The sequence below is a fragment of the Nuphar pumila genome, chromosome 8, assembly GCF_984573655.1.
Source record: "Nuphar pumila chromosome 8, dmNupPumi1.hap1.1, whole genome shotgun sequence".
Lineage (NCBI taxonomy): Eukaryota > Viridiplantae > Streptophyta > Magnoliopsida > Nymphaeales > Nymphaeaceae > Nuphar > Nuphar pumila.
In genome coordinates, this window is record NC_143256.1 from 4,159,419 (window position 1) to 4,172,975 (window position 13,557).

A 13,557-nucleotide genomic window follows, 5' to 3' on the forward strand; every position below is an offset into this window, starting at 1 on the left:
GATAGACTCAGAGTCCTCTACTAGCTCAACAAGCTCAGGGTCAAGTGAGCGTCACCCTTGCATACACCTGAGAGTAAACCGATATAGCAACTATCCTAAAGAAAGGTTTTCTACCTACCTAATATGCAAACATGATCAAACTATAGCAAATTATGAAGAGGGCAAAATAAAATAAAGCAGAAAATAGTAAACATGCACCACACACTTACACCCAAACAAATATTTTATAGAAAGCAAACTATGTGCACAATCACCTACTAAGGGGTAAGCTACTAGGTGGGCCGTGTAGAAAAAGTAAACTGGTCTCTAGGGCTCGCAAGCAACGTGGTTCTAAAATCCTAAATATAAAAGCAAACTAACAATCATAATTAATAAGCAAGAAAAATAAACTAGCAATCCTAAATAATATGAAGGAAAGAAACTAATAGTTCTAAATAACGCGAAAAAGGCAAGTGGGTACTCAGTTTTTAAAACATCATTTCTCAGCAACGATGCTAAAATTTGATTCAAATTTTCTAATAAAGTATTTTTAAATGATATTTTTCAATAAAAGTGTCTGTGTAAACCGTGTATCAAATTATAAAAGCCGGCTCACACTAGTGGTGAAGTCTGGGTCAAACTCAGGGAACGGGTTCAATCACTTTTGTACCCCACACAAGATGACATTTGTTGCCCTTCAATAAAAGAAAAAAACAATTAAATAATTACAAGAGTTACCCTCTGCAAAGGGCTTAAAAAAATAAAATGGCCTTATTACAACCCAATTAATAAAATGGCCCCCTGACCCCAAAAAAATAGAAATAAAGAAAAATAAAATTTATAGGGCTTATTTTCTAAGTACTCTAGCTTTCTTCTCGTAATACGTGCATGACCTCTCTTGCTATTGCACTTTTATCCTTCAATACAGACCCTCCGACAAAACTCACAAAAGAAAAACAAAACAAGGAAGACAGAGGAACATTTTTTTAAAATAAAAGAGGTTAGTTAGATAAAAGAACTAGAAGAATAATAATAACTAAACTATATCTAAATCAACTAACTAATTAAACTGACAATCTAACTAGAATAGTAACAAATTAACAATTTCTAACTAGTTGCTAAAACAAACTAAAATGATTGCTAACTAAAAATCAATTCATGCCTAATGTAAACACCCCAAATTTTCCTCATTCATCCTCATACACCCATTTTTAGTAGATGCCAGTCCTCTTAGGAGTCTATCCCTAGGTTGATCATAGTTTAGGTATCATTTCACCCCACTCTGTCAAAAAAATTACCATTTTACCCCTAGGCCACTGTCAGTTAGACCCAACCAAGCTCATTTCAAAGCTCAAAATAGTTAGAATGTCTGTAATTTCCAGCTCCCTTGAGCTCACGATGAGTAAATCTTGTTCATTTCTAACCATTCTGGCTAAAATCAGTTCATTTTCTAAAAAATGATCTCATTTCTAGCTCGAATTGTAGCCAATTGTCTCAGAGTCAGTCAATTCCAGTTGACCCTATTCCTCTGAGACTAGCTTGAGCTCACCAGGAGTTCAAATGTTCCAGTTTCAGTTTAAATCCGTTTTCCATACTATTGGAGTCCACTTTAGCCCATTTCAGCACATTTCAACTGAAATTGAGCTAAATTTAATCAGTTGAGCTGGTGTTTGAGCTTCAAATTTAGTTCATCTCAGTATTACTGATCTTCATTCTAACTCAAACCCAGTGCAGTCTCGTTACCCATTTCACTTTAGTGGTCATTTCTCATCATTTCTCTGAGAATTATACCATTTCTCGGTCAATCAGTCTAGGAGTTTGGTTGAGTTAGTGTTGTTTTAGTTCCTCTGAGTTTAGAAACCCTAGAATCTAGTTTAAACCAGTCGAGACCAGTTCAAACCTTGTTTCCAGTGTCACTCTATGCCCTGCCGGGGAAAAATCATTCCTCAAATCATTCTTATCCAGAACTTCATTTTATCATTCCCCCAGCTGGTATAACTATTAATTGAAGCTCAGATCAGTTCCCTTCCTGAAAATTTTAGTTATATCCGAGACTCAATTCACATTTGGATTGGATCCAATATCGGGTCTGATGTTCAATCCTCATTTTTCATCCTCGAACAAGAATGTTCAATTCTTTGTCTCTGTCAGGAGTTCGGGACTTCAAATCCCTCACCCAGGGTTTACATGTAATCATTTCATGCCATTTGATATCATTTCATGTCATTTCATCGCATTGCATGTTATTGCATGTCATCTTTGAGGTCCAGTACTTTGATCTTTCAAATTTTCAAATCCAGATTCGAGTTTTAAAAACTTATTTCAAAATCAATTTCAAAAACCTAGGTTTTAAATCCATATTTGCCATTTGGGCAATCCCCAGGGCTTTATATTCCCTTATTTCAAAATTAATTTTTTTAGAAAAATGATCTGGATTCATTTTGAACTCAAATTTTAAACAGATTTCTAATTTTTATAACTTTCTTCATGTGGGGCTCACCCTGCAGGGGTGTAAACCCTAATTTTTCATTTTTTATCCAATTCTATTCTATTTCTATGTTTTTTACATTTCAAAAATACAAAAATATTAGTGAGTCTAGGTGTCCTTTTGAAGTTGTAAAAAAAAACCGTTTTTAACCCCTTTATTTTCAAGCCTTTAAAATCATTTTCTTAAAAATCAAATGGGGCCCAGAGTAGGTGGCGCCACATTTGAGGACATTTAGGTTGGTTTAGGTTTAACTAGTATCCTACTTAGATTAGAAGTTTGAAAAAGTCAAAATTGATTTTAAAACTATACCTTTATTTTAGTATTTTTAAAACTTTGTTTTTAACTTTTAATTAGGGTTTTAAAAAAACCAAATGTGGGCCCACATAGGGGGCGCCACATTTGAGGATTTTCAAAGTCAATTAGGATTCAATTAGTGTTAATTAGTTAGTGCCTTGTTAGGTTAGAACTCTCAAGTAGAAATCGCCCTCCCTTAATTGAGTTAATTAAGAAGAGTTCCGAAAAATCGAAACTCTCTAATTAAACCTAATAAAAAACTATAAATAGGGGCATAGGCGAGGTCGACTAAGGCATCTCTCCCTCTCTCATCTGAGTTCTCTCTAACTTCTCTCAGGCTCCTTCCTCCTCCTCCATTGCTGCAACCAAGGTAAGCTCTCTTCTTCTCTTTTTTTTATTATTTTATTTATTTTTTTATGCATTTTCACTATTGCCGCCCCTATGTATTGGCTCTTTCTTCATTTTTTTTGTTTAAGGGACCATAAAAATGATTTAAGAGGACGATCTACCGATCATCCATGGGGTTTTACACATTTTTTATCTGTTGAAATTGTTGATGATACATTTATTGTGCTAAATGCTCGAAAAAGATCAATGTTCGACCTTTCTATAGGTCGAATCCCTCTTTTAATGGCTAAATCAAGTTTTCAACCATGCTTCCCTGATTTTTTTTGTTTATTTAATCATATTCATGTTTATTTTAGTTATTTAAGCATCAAATCATGATTCATTGCATCATTTACATATTTTTCTATGTTTTTAGCATGAATAATCAATTTTATTTATTCTAGGGTTTTAGATTCATTATCTGCAAATCTGGCCGTCAGTTAATGTAATTATTTTTCCAGTTTATGTGAGTTAATAAAATCTAAATTTTTATGGTGAAATCATGTATGTGTCTACGGTTTTCAATAAAAAAATTAAGATTTTTAGAGTTTGTAACCCTGTGTTCAAAAATCAAAGTCGAAACCTGTTTTCTGAGTTAGGAAAATGCTATGGAAATCTAAGAGCATCTTTTTGAGGTCATATCTCCCTCGTCGGAGATCAGATCGATGATCTGTAAAAAGAAGTGTACTCCTCATGATGTCTAATTCAATCTGTGCAATTTTTATAAATTTCTACGATGAATTTCTATGTTTATTTTATCCAACAAGAATACCTATGTTTCTTGGACTGACAGACCTGATTCAGGGCCAGGGTCAACTTGCCGAAACAATTTCTCCCTAATCGGAGATCGTATCGATGATCCATAAAAAGCCAATGATTCATTGTGATGTCTAATTTTTATGCTGTAATTTTTATAAATTTTTACCATGGATTTCTATTTTCTTGAAGCTCGCAATTAGAACCAGTATTTCTTGAGTGAAAATCTTGATTTGAATAACGGTTCAACTTGTCAGAATGATTTCTCCCTCACCAGAGATCATTTTTCTGATCGATAAAAGGGGTTCTTCTCGTTATGATTTCTAGTTTGCTTTTAAAAGTTTTTATAAATTTTGATGCTGGTTTTCTTTGTGGCCATAGTCAGAACACAAATAATATCTAGATTTATAATCTTCTTTTAAGCCACAAACGACCTACACTCTTAGGCTATCTTAAAAAACTATTGCATATTTTTTAAAAGTTTTCTAAGTATTTTTTTCTTTTAGAATCAAATGAACTATATTTAATATATATTTGTGGCCATAGTCAGGGATATATGGCAAATATATTTCCTCTAAATTCCATAAGGCACAAAAAACCCTTTTACAAATAATTTTCTCAAGTTCTTCAAAAAATATTTTCTCAAAACTGCATTCATGCATCATCTAGGTTAGATTGCATTCACGCATCTCAAGTTCTTCAAATAATTTTCTCACTTTCTTGGGATTTGATTATGGAACCACTATTTTTCTGCTTGAATTTTTTAAAACCCCATATCTTGTTTCATATTTTGGCTCTTTGGATCCCCCTGCTAGTACCAAAAGCCATAAGCTTGGGTATTTCAACAGTGGACCAAGAAGATCGGGAGCCCGCTCGCAAGTACCAAGAGTCATAGCTTGAGTATATAGTGAAAGGTTTGGTGGTAAGAAGAAACCTCTACCTATTAGAACCCGTTGAAGTGTCCTTGCAGATCTGTGGAGCATTCGAGAAGATTCAGAAAACCTGATTTTTGAAATTTTAACCTAAGTGCTATTTGGGTTCTTTACATCTCAAATCATGGTTTAGAAGAAGGATTTCAATACTGATGCTCTTAAGAACTCGATCTCATTTGATCTGGGACAAGGTTTCGAGAATCTCAACCTGAACATGCAACCCGAGTCTATGATCCAAGATCCACCAAGGGATACCAAGATGAAACCTAGAGGCATCTGAGAGTTGTGAGCCTTGTTGGTTGGAAGCTCACTTCAAAAAGTGGGGGAAACCCTTCTCTCTGGAGGGGATTCCTTTAATCAATCCTTTGAGAAGGGATTAGATGGTGAAGAGGAAGAAGAATATTATGCTCAGGGCAAAGAGACGATCCAAGAACTCTCTAAAGAGTCCATTTTAAGTGAAAATTTCCAATGCTGCCTTAAGAATATTGATGTAGAAAATACATCAGAGATTTCAGAAAAATGAAGCCAAGTTGAAAAGCTACAAACACCAAAAAGGTCAGAGTGTGCCAGTAAAAAAGGTTCAGTCAGTATTCTAGAGTCATTGACGGTCAAAACCATCTTCTCTAAATCCAGTGAGTATGAAGAGTGAGTCTGAAATCAAGAGGAAGAGTTAAAAAATGTCACTCGACAAATAAAAGGCACCAAAGAAAAAAAGAGGCTTTACAAGATCCAAGACTTTGTCTTGAGTCAAGACAATGAACCTTTGGGTCTTACCACCTGAAAGTTGATCAAGTTCAACAGAACAAAAAATCTTGAAGCTCACATAGATCTATTCCAAAAGACCTATTCAAATTGCATAAAGAATGATTGTGCCTTGATCTGATGGTTAGAAGTCTAGATGGGGAGACCTTGTATTGGTTCTCTACCCTGAATGTTCTTCAAATAAGATAGTTCTAGACCCTCATGAACCTATTCATTGAGCAATTTTGGTTTAAGATAGGTGTTCTCTAATAATCAACTAGCGTTATGATATTAAGTAGAAGAAAGATGGGCACACTCACGACTTTATAAACGGGTAAAGATCAATATACCATCGCATGGCAAACCCTATAATAGAATCACATGCCATCATACTCATTATGAACAACTTTAATCAACTTCTCAAGGGCCTCATGGCTACTGAGAGGTGTGAGACCTTTGTGGATCTGATTGATGTTGTCAGTTGGATGAAAGCAAAATTTAAAAGAAGCATGTATGATGGGATTCTGGTTAATATTGGGTCTAAAATGATAGATTCGAAAAACAAGAATAGCCAATGATCCAGGTTATTGTGGCTACTCTTCAAAAAGTAAAGAAAAGATCTGAGTATCCTAGACAAAACCAAGGGCCAACTCAAAGTCATAGATAACCCAAAGACAGAGAGTTCACTAAGATCCAATAGACTCAATCTCAAGTCCTGGATATTTTTTCTGCAAAATGAGTATTTTGAATTGTCCAAAGTGTCAAATCCTCTCTAGATGAAAAGAAGGGACAATGAAATTTTGTAGATATCACCAGTCTCTTGGCCATGACATTGAAGAGTGCATTCCCCTTAAGCACATAATCCAGGACTACAATGACAAAGGTTGATTAATTTTAGAAAATTAAGAAGCTCTGGAGGAACTAAGTTGCATTCTGAATGAAAAACTCTACATGATTAGCAAAGCTAAACTAGTAATAAATTTTTTTGTCAAAATTCTCAAAGTTTACGATGACTTTGCTGATAAGAAAGGAGCCTCATTATTATCTGAACCACCACAGCGTGCTTGCACTCAGGTCCACAAATGTGAGACTCAAGTCAAGGAGAAAGAAGAAAATTATTCTGGTGAAGTTCTGAAAAAAGAGGTTGTGCACGAGTCATTCAGAATCGTTAAAAAAGTCTTAGTGGATCTAGAAGATCGGGCAAGAGTTATCCCAAGAGGAACCCCAATTTTCGTCATAGAGATAGGGTCTAGACCAAAAAAAAGTCCAAAAAAGAATCAAAGTCTAAAACCAATGTCATTTACTTGGACCAAGATACCGAGAAAATTACTAGGGCCCCTCCACTAAATGACCCTCAAAAGCCAATTACTAAAATTCCCAAATTGGTAGACCATAAATAAAACCTTAAAAGAGTGAAAAATATAACCTGGTCCAAGAGGATTTACAAGCTAGAAAATCTTTACAAGAGAGTTTCTCCACAGCCTTGACTAAATCGCCTACCTCAGAAAGATAATCCAACCTCATCATCATAACCAAATTTTGAGAAAAAGAACAGGTACGAAGGTATGAGATTGAGGCCTAACTCTCTAAAACTTTCACCCACGTATCCATTTTTTATCTTGATTGTATGTAGAGGTGGCAATTTCTGACACGACCCGCTTCTTAGGCGGGTTCGGGTTTGGCTTAAACGGGTTCGTGTCGTAAACGGGTCAACCCGCCTAACCCGTTTATTAAACGGGTCGGGTTCGTGTTAGGGGTATGCCAACCCGTTTAATAAACGGGTTAGGCAGGCAGGTCAACCTGACCCGCTAACCCTCCAACCTGTAAACTTTTCAATGTAAAACGGTTTTGACGGGTTAAAATTTTTAATGCTTGTGGGGTCCACCGATCCCTTACCCCCGCCAAAGTTTTGAATTCACGTTGTTTATGATTTAATGCGACAAGTTAAAAATTGTAATGCTTGTGGGGTCCACCAATCACCTCCCATAAAAAAATGGGACAAGTTAATTCAGCCACGTGAAGTGGCTGTCAAGATTCCTGTGTGGGGTCCACAAATTTCAAGGGAAAATGACAGGACACCCCCTCCAACTTTTCAAAATTGATAGGGTAAAACCGTTAAAGGCAGTCAAAACCCTGAACCCGACCCGCCAACCCGTTTATTAAACGGGTTGACTGTGTCGTGTCGGGTTACCCGTTTAATAAATGGGTCGGGTTCGTGTTTGCCACAGCCGACCCGTTTAATAAACGGGAAACGGGTCAGGTTCATGTTGAGGTATGCTGACCCGCCAACCCGCCGACATGACCCACCAACCCGACCCAATTGCCACCCCTAATTGTATGCATTGATTATCACGGTGTCACCCTTAGTCACATATAGATTTGGACCAGGGAACTATCAGTTCACTGTCAATATGTCCTTAGTGGCGCACAGTCTCATGAAAGGTAATGGAGAAACCTGCAATAGAGAGACAGCTGTCGTGTCAAAATAAACAATGCAGCCGCTCGTATATAATTTTTTTTCTTTTTACTTTTTATGAAGGGGTCACCGACACCCAAGCCTGATCCTAGCTACCAGTTAAAGGCACTCGCAGACCCAACACGGGAGTCGAAGCTAGGACGAAGGCATCGGCACCTTCTCCCCAGGCCCGCTACCACTCTGGTAACCTGGGCAGGTGTGTGCCTAGATAAATCTAAAATCCATTATACCACGTTAAAAACATGGGTTTTCATATCGATCAAGGCCAACTTCCAATAAACTGGTCTAAAATCCAACGAATAATACATGTATTTTGATCTAGTTGGGAGCTACTTGATTCAAATATGCCCTTGGATCTATGTAGATCTGATTCATATCAGAGACCATTATTAACTTTTTTAATAAATACAAGACATCTTTTGCATCTCTCTCTCTCTCTCTCTCTACAACCAAAACTTCACCAACCACAACAAATTTTTCTTCTTTCTTCTATTCAATCCTCATTTTCATAATGTACAGCATAAAGTCAGCCTGCGCCAACTCACCGGATCTCTCTTCTTGTCTCTTTCTCTCCCTAGCATCCGACTGCTCAAAACCAATTTCATGATTCCAATCCAAGAAAATCAACGGTGGACAATCACCTAAAGCGTCAGCTAACATGTTCTCTACTATCAGCAGCAGGTGAGGCAGAAGCACCCTTGGTAGAAGAAAAAGGCAAAGGCGGTGCAAGAAATAACAAGCTTCCATTCCCACTAGCATTAGCAGAAGTCTTATTCCAATAGGTTGATCCACAACCTGCTCCACCTCCTGCTGATGAATAAGCAGCCATGGATGTTGAAAACTGCTCCCCCCACTTCAAACTTTGAACCACATTCTCTCCATTGCTCTGCCCAGCAGGAATAGTCCCATTATTGTTGCCGCCGTCGACGACGATAGATGTGATCGCGGCTGCCAATGCCGACTGGAAATTCAGGTCCGATGTTAACACTTTCGTAGCAGCTGTGATCGTGTCGGCCGAGAAGTTTGGCTGGGATGATGACACTGGTGCTGATGATGAATGGTTCAGTTTTTGAAGATAGGTCTGATAGAATTGCTCATGTGGTGGTCTTGCTGGAGCTGATGACACAATTGGGCTCTTGTTGAATTGATGGGACCCATAGCTGAAATAGCCGCTGTTGGTGGAGGGAGTGCTGGTGTTCCAAGATGCAGGAAGGGTGCTTTGGTCTGAAGAAAATGTCAAATTTGAGAACCCAAGTGAAGAAGAGTACCTAGGGGCTGCAGAGAAAGCAGATGGGAGGCTGGTGAATTGGGGAATACAGGATGTGGAGGTCAGATCCAGTGTGATTGTAGGGTAAGTTGGGGATGATGAAATGGTAGGATGTGATAGATATAATGGTCTTGTTCTTGAATTATCGGATAGATCGAACATGAATCCGGCAGCGGTGGAAGCTCCAGCTGCCGCAGGAGCAGATGAGCCTGACATGAGCATGCAAGCGGCAGCGGAGGTGGTGGAAGCCATGGCTGTGGCTTGGAGTGGGAGGGGGTGGTTGTGGGTTCCTTCATATGTGGTTATGAGTATGGACATGTCTTCTGCACATCTTTGGACCTGATCAAAGTTGGAGAAAAATCATATTTACTATCCATATTTTAATTAAATTGCTAAAAAAATCTAACTTTATTACAATTCTTGAATTACATATACCTGCTTTCTTACTGGGCATGCTGGTGAGACTGTGCATCTGTAGTAGGCTCTTGGGCATGGGTTGCCTTTAGATACTTTTTGCCCATATTTCCTCCATTGGCATCCATCTTGCATCTGATCATTACAAAAATTGATTTTCATCGTTTAGATCAATTAACTTCCTTTGCTTGTATACAAAAATTTTCATCGTTTAGCTCTCATATATATATATATATATATATATATATATATATATATATATATATATATATATATATATATATGAGAGCTGTAACAGTACTCACCGTGGGTGTGTCACATCTTGCCCTAACAGAAACCCTAGCTTTCTTGAGATGGGCCTGCTGTGAAACATCATCTTCTGCACTTCTAGGTGTCTTCAAAAGTTTGTTTGGAGGCCACCCCTCTGCAACGTCTTCCCCTTTTGGTCCCTCATGGCTATTCTGTGGAGTCTGATCATTCTGCTGAAATTTGCAATCTAGTCCAAGATCTAACCCTTCTTTCAAACGATTATCTCCCACTTTATTGTTGTTGCTCTTGCAGTTCACCTTCTCCTGATCTTTCTTAGGAAGTGCTGTGGAATTGTTACCGAGACTTAGAGAAACCAACTCTGTCTCTTCAGTATCATGATCTGAACTGCTGGTAGTAGTAGTAGTGCCTTCTAAGGATTTCATGTTGTTCTCTTCTTGTTGAACAATGTCAAAGAAATGCATCTGCAGTGCTCGGTAGTCCTTCACTATTCGTGATAAGATCATCTTCAACCTCTCATTCTCTTCTCTCACTTCACCCATCTCAGCTTTAGCAGATTCAAGTTGGCCCTCCTGGATATAATAGTGATAGTGTTATGTTACAATACATATATATTATATGGATAACTTTTTAATGAAGAATTTTGCATCTGTACCACAAAGATATGGATACAATCCAACACTTGACACGATTTGAGATGTGAGTTCGTAAAATATTCGAAATATAGGATACAAGGGCATGGATTTTAAAGGTTTTTAATCAATAATTTTTTTTGATATTTTAATTTATAAATTTTTTTACTGGAATAATATGAAAATCATCAAAGATAATTAAAAATAATGTGTGTATGTAGCCTGGCGTGTCCGGACGTGTCACCAGGGACATGCAGCCAAAATGGCATGCCCTGCAACACAGCTTTGCATACAACGTTTTAATTGAGTCAGACTCTGTAGATATATTGCCCACATACCCGGATCAAAACCACCTGGATTTCATTTGATATGGGTTCAAATTGGATCTAACATGACCAAGATCCAACCTGCAACAGATGGATGGTTGGATCCAGGTCAGGAATTGGTTCCGACATATTTGACGGATCCTGGAGCTGCAGATCCACTCTGACTTGCCAATATGCGTATCGGACCCACTTGGAAATTTCAAGGGTACTATTTGTCTTGTGATCTATCTCTTGGCAACCGGTGTGAAAATGTCGGTGCTTTTAAAAAAAGAAATGACATATTATGCAGCTGATGAAGATGTAAATGTAGGCAGAAATTATTGTTTCTTTTTAATTAATTTTGTTGGGTATCTTTTGCAGATAAGAACGTGAGAAAAACAAAAAAGTTCAAATTCTCACGAGAAAAAGGTTGGTGCTATTTTCCTACCTTAAACTTTTTTGTTAATTTTTCTTGAAAAGGACAAAATATCATGATAAAAACCTTGATCCAACAGCCATGACTTCTGTGGGATTGGACAGTCCAACGCACAGATTTGTTGATTTTATTAACAAACAGTCAAAATAAAAAAGTTGAATAATATTTTGTCAATTCACAAAAAAAAAAAGTTGAATAATTAATTATCATTTGTCAATTCACAGAATGTGATGCATAAACTGGCACCTGTAGCAACTATATTCTATCTAACGACCTGAGTCTGGTGATTCTTCAGTACAATTCAAGTGCCTTCAGTAATTAATCAAGATTCCAAGGTTTTTCCAATTTCCCACAAGAACACCAATAATCCAAGAAACTCTCAACTTTCAGTAGAATTCAAGGTAGTCTTCTAATGCCTATTTAAGTTCCCAGTTTTCCTGGATATTTTATGTTCCTAGACTTCCTAGTAATAGTATGCAGCTGAAGAAATGGAGATTCTAAGTTTTTTGTGTCATCCCCTAAGCCAGCAATAGCATGATGAAGCTTTTTCTTGTCCTTAATTAATAAGAATTTCAGGGAACTAAAACAATAATTTTTCTTTATATTTACCAAATAATAACTTTTTTTTACTCTTTATTAACCAATAAAATTATTTTTCACTTTCACAATGAAACTCATATTAGCTGCAAAAAAATATGACAAATATTTTCCTTGAATAATAATAAACCACATCTTTGCATGTTCAGTAGCCTGAAAAATCAATGTATAAAGGATGAAACTCACCTTGTCAACTGAGACCGAATCTTTTAGGTCGTCTGAAAATGGTTTCATGTTACCACCCCTCTCTGCCCTTTCATTTCCTCCTGAAGCCTGGTCAAGAACAACATATAACAGGAGTAAGAAATACAAAAGACCAATAGAAATTGATATTTTCTTGAAAAAAAAATAGAAATTGATATTTCTTCAAAATGAAGCTCAACTTTTATTATCATACTGGAAAAATAGAAATATATTCTGATAAATCATATATTCTGTGGCACATGACCCACAAAAACCGAAAGTTTTATTGGCCATTCAATCCAAATTGGTGATCAATGAGTTTTGTCCACGATATTTTAGCAGATCTTTATAAAAGATTTTTCATGAATTTCATGAACTGCAACAACCATAAAGGATTTTGTGGAGCTTCATAGTTGTAACTTCTAAAAGATATAAAAGAAAGAAACCGAAAGATTAGATTCTAATACATCATCGATAAAACCAATCAAGGTTTTTCTGCATTCCATAATAATAATGATGCTGGTGCTGTTAATAATGATACATTTTTTAATTTCTTCGAAAACAAACAGAATCATTTCATTAATCTGATATTTTTCTTCCCTCTTCGAAGATAAAGAGAATCGATTCATCAATATAGCAAAGAAGCGATGATCTCTCTCTCTCTCTCTCTCTCTCTCTCTCTCTCTCTCTCTCTCTCTCTCTCTCTCTCTCTCTCTCTCTCTTATTTGCTAGCTTAATGAAACGATTCTCTTTATCTTCAAAAAAAAGAAAAAGAAACACATTGGTAATGCTTGAATTTTTCTTATAAGGAAAGGAAGGCTTCAAGCTTTCACCTTCAACGGCCATCCACCTTCCAATCTAAAGAAAGGAACCCCAAGATTTTAAATTTAGAAAAAAAAGAAAAGAAAACCAGGAGACGAATACATAGGAAAAAGAGAACAATGAAACCCATTTCCCATATTCACCCAAACAGCAGAAAAAAAAAATAAAAATCGATGAAAACAAAGCTATAGAAGCCACACCTTTCCTATCTCTTCAATCTCTTTCTTGCCTTCATGACTTCTCTCCTCAAGAAAAGAAGACCTTTTCAACAATAGCTCCAGGGCCATCTCCAGGGAGTTAATCTTCCTTTCTTTTTCTGACACAACTCTAGGGCTTCTTCTTTATTATTTATAGGCCTGGAAGTCGCTTTGCTGTGGTGTGAGAACACCAGCTACAGTGAAAATTCAAACCCATATTTTATTCAACTCCACAAGTATTAAATGAAGTTCTTAACCAATATATTATTTAAGTTTACTTAATCCAAAAATGTCAACTATGGATTGCATAGGCAGAAATTTGGAATAAGATTTTCAACGCTGAATTTGGTTGTGCATATGCGAACCCCGTGAGAACTTCAAGCC

The 13,557-nt window shown here is 36.8% G+C and overlaps 1 protein-coding gene across 1 annotated transcript; it reads right to left on the bottom strand.

Moving 5' to 3' along the window:
• Positions 1–8,509: 8,509 nt before the first annotated feature.
• Positions 8,510–13,293, bottom strand: LOC149829466 (WRKY transcription factor 72A-like). The gene is made up of 5 exons (XM_090015958.1): positions 13,177–13,293; positions 12,158–12,244; positions 10,040–10,573; positions 9,756–9,869; positions 8,510–9,659 (listed from the first exon to the last, which is right to left on the bottom strand). The coding sequence occupies exons 1-5, from the start codon at positions 13,261–13,263 to the stop codon at positions 8,703–8,705; spliced, it is 1,779 nt and encodes a 592-aa protein (XP_089872084.1). The 5' UTR covers positions 13,264–13,293; the 3' UTR covers positions 8,510–8,702.
• Positions 13,294–13,557: the final 264 nt, after the last annotated feature.

What these genes read in the sequence shown, in the direction of transcription:
- LOC149829466 (XM_090015958.1), bottom strand. Translation starts at nt 13,263, where the DNA reads ATGGCCCTGGAGCTATTGTTGAAAAGGTCTTCTTTTCTTGAGGAGAGA. An exon ending in CAAGATGTGACACACCCACG is followed by an intron (nt 9,870 to 10,039) that starts GTGAGTACTGTT and finishes TGTAATGATCAG; the next exon opens with ATGCAAGATGGATGCCAATG. An exon ending in CATGCCCAGTAAGAAAGCAG is followed by an intron (nt 9,660 to 9,755) that starts GTATATGTAATT and finishes AACTTTGATCAG; the next exon opens with GTCCAAAGATGTGCAGAAGA.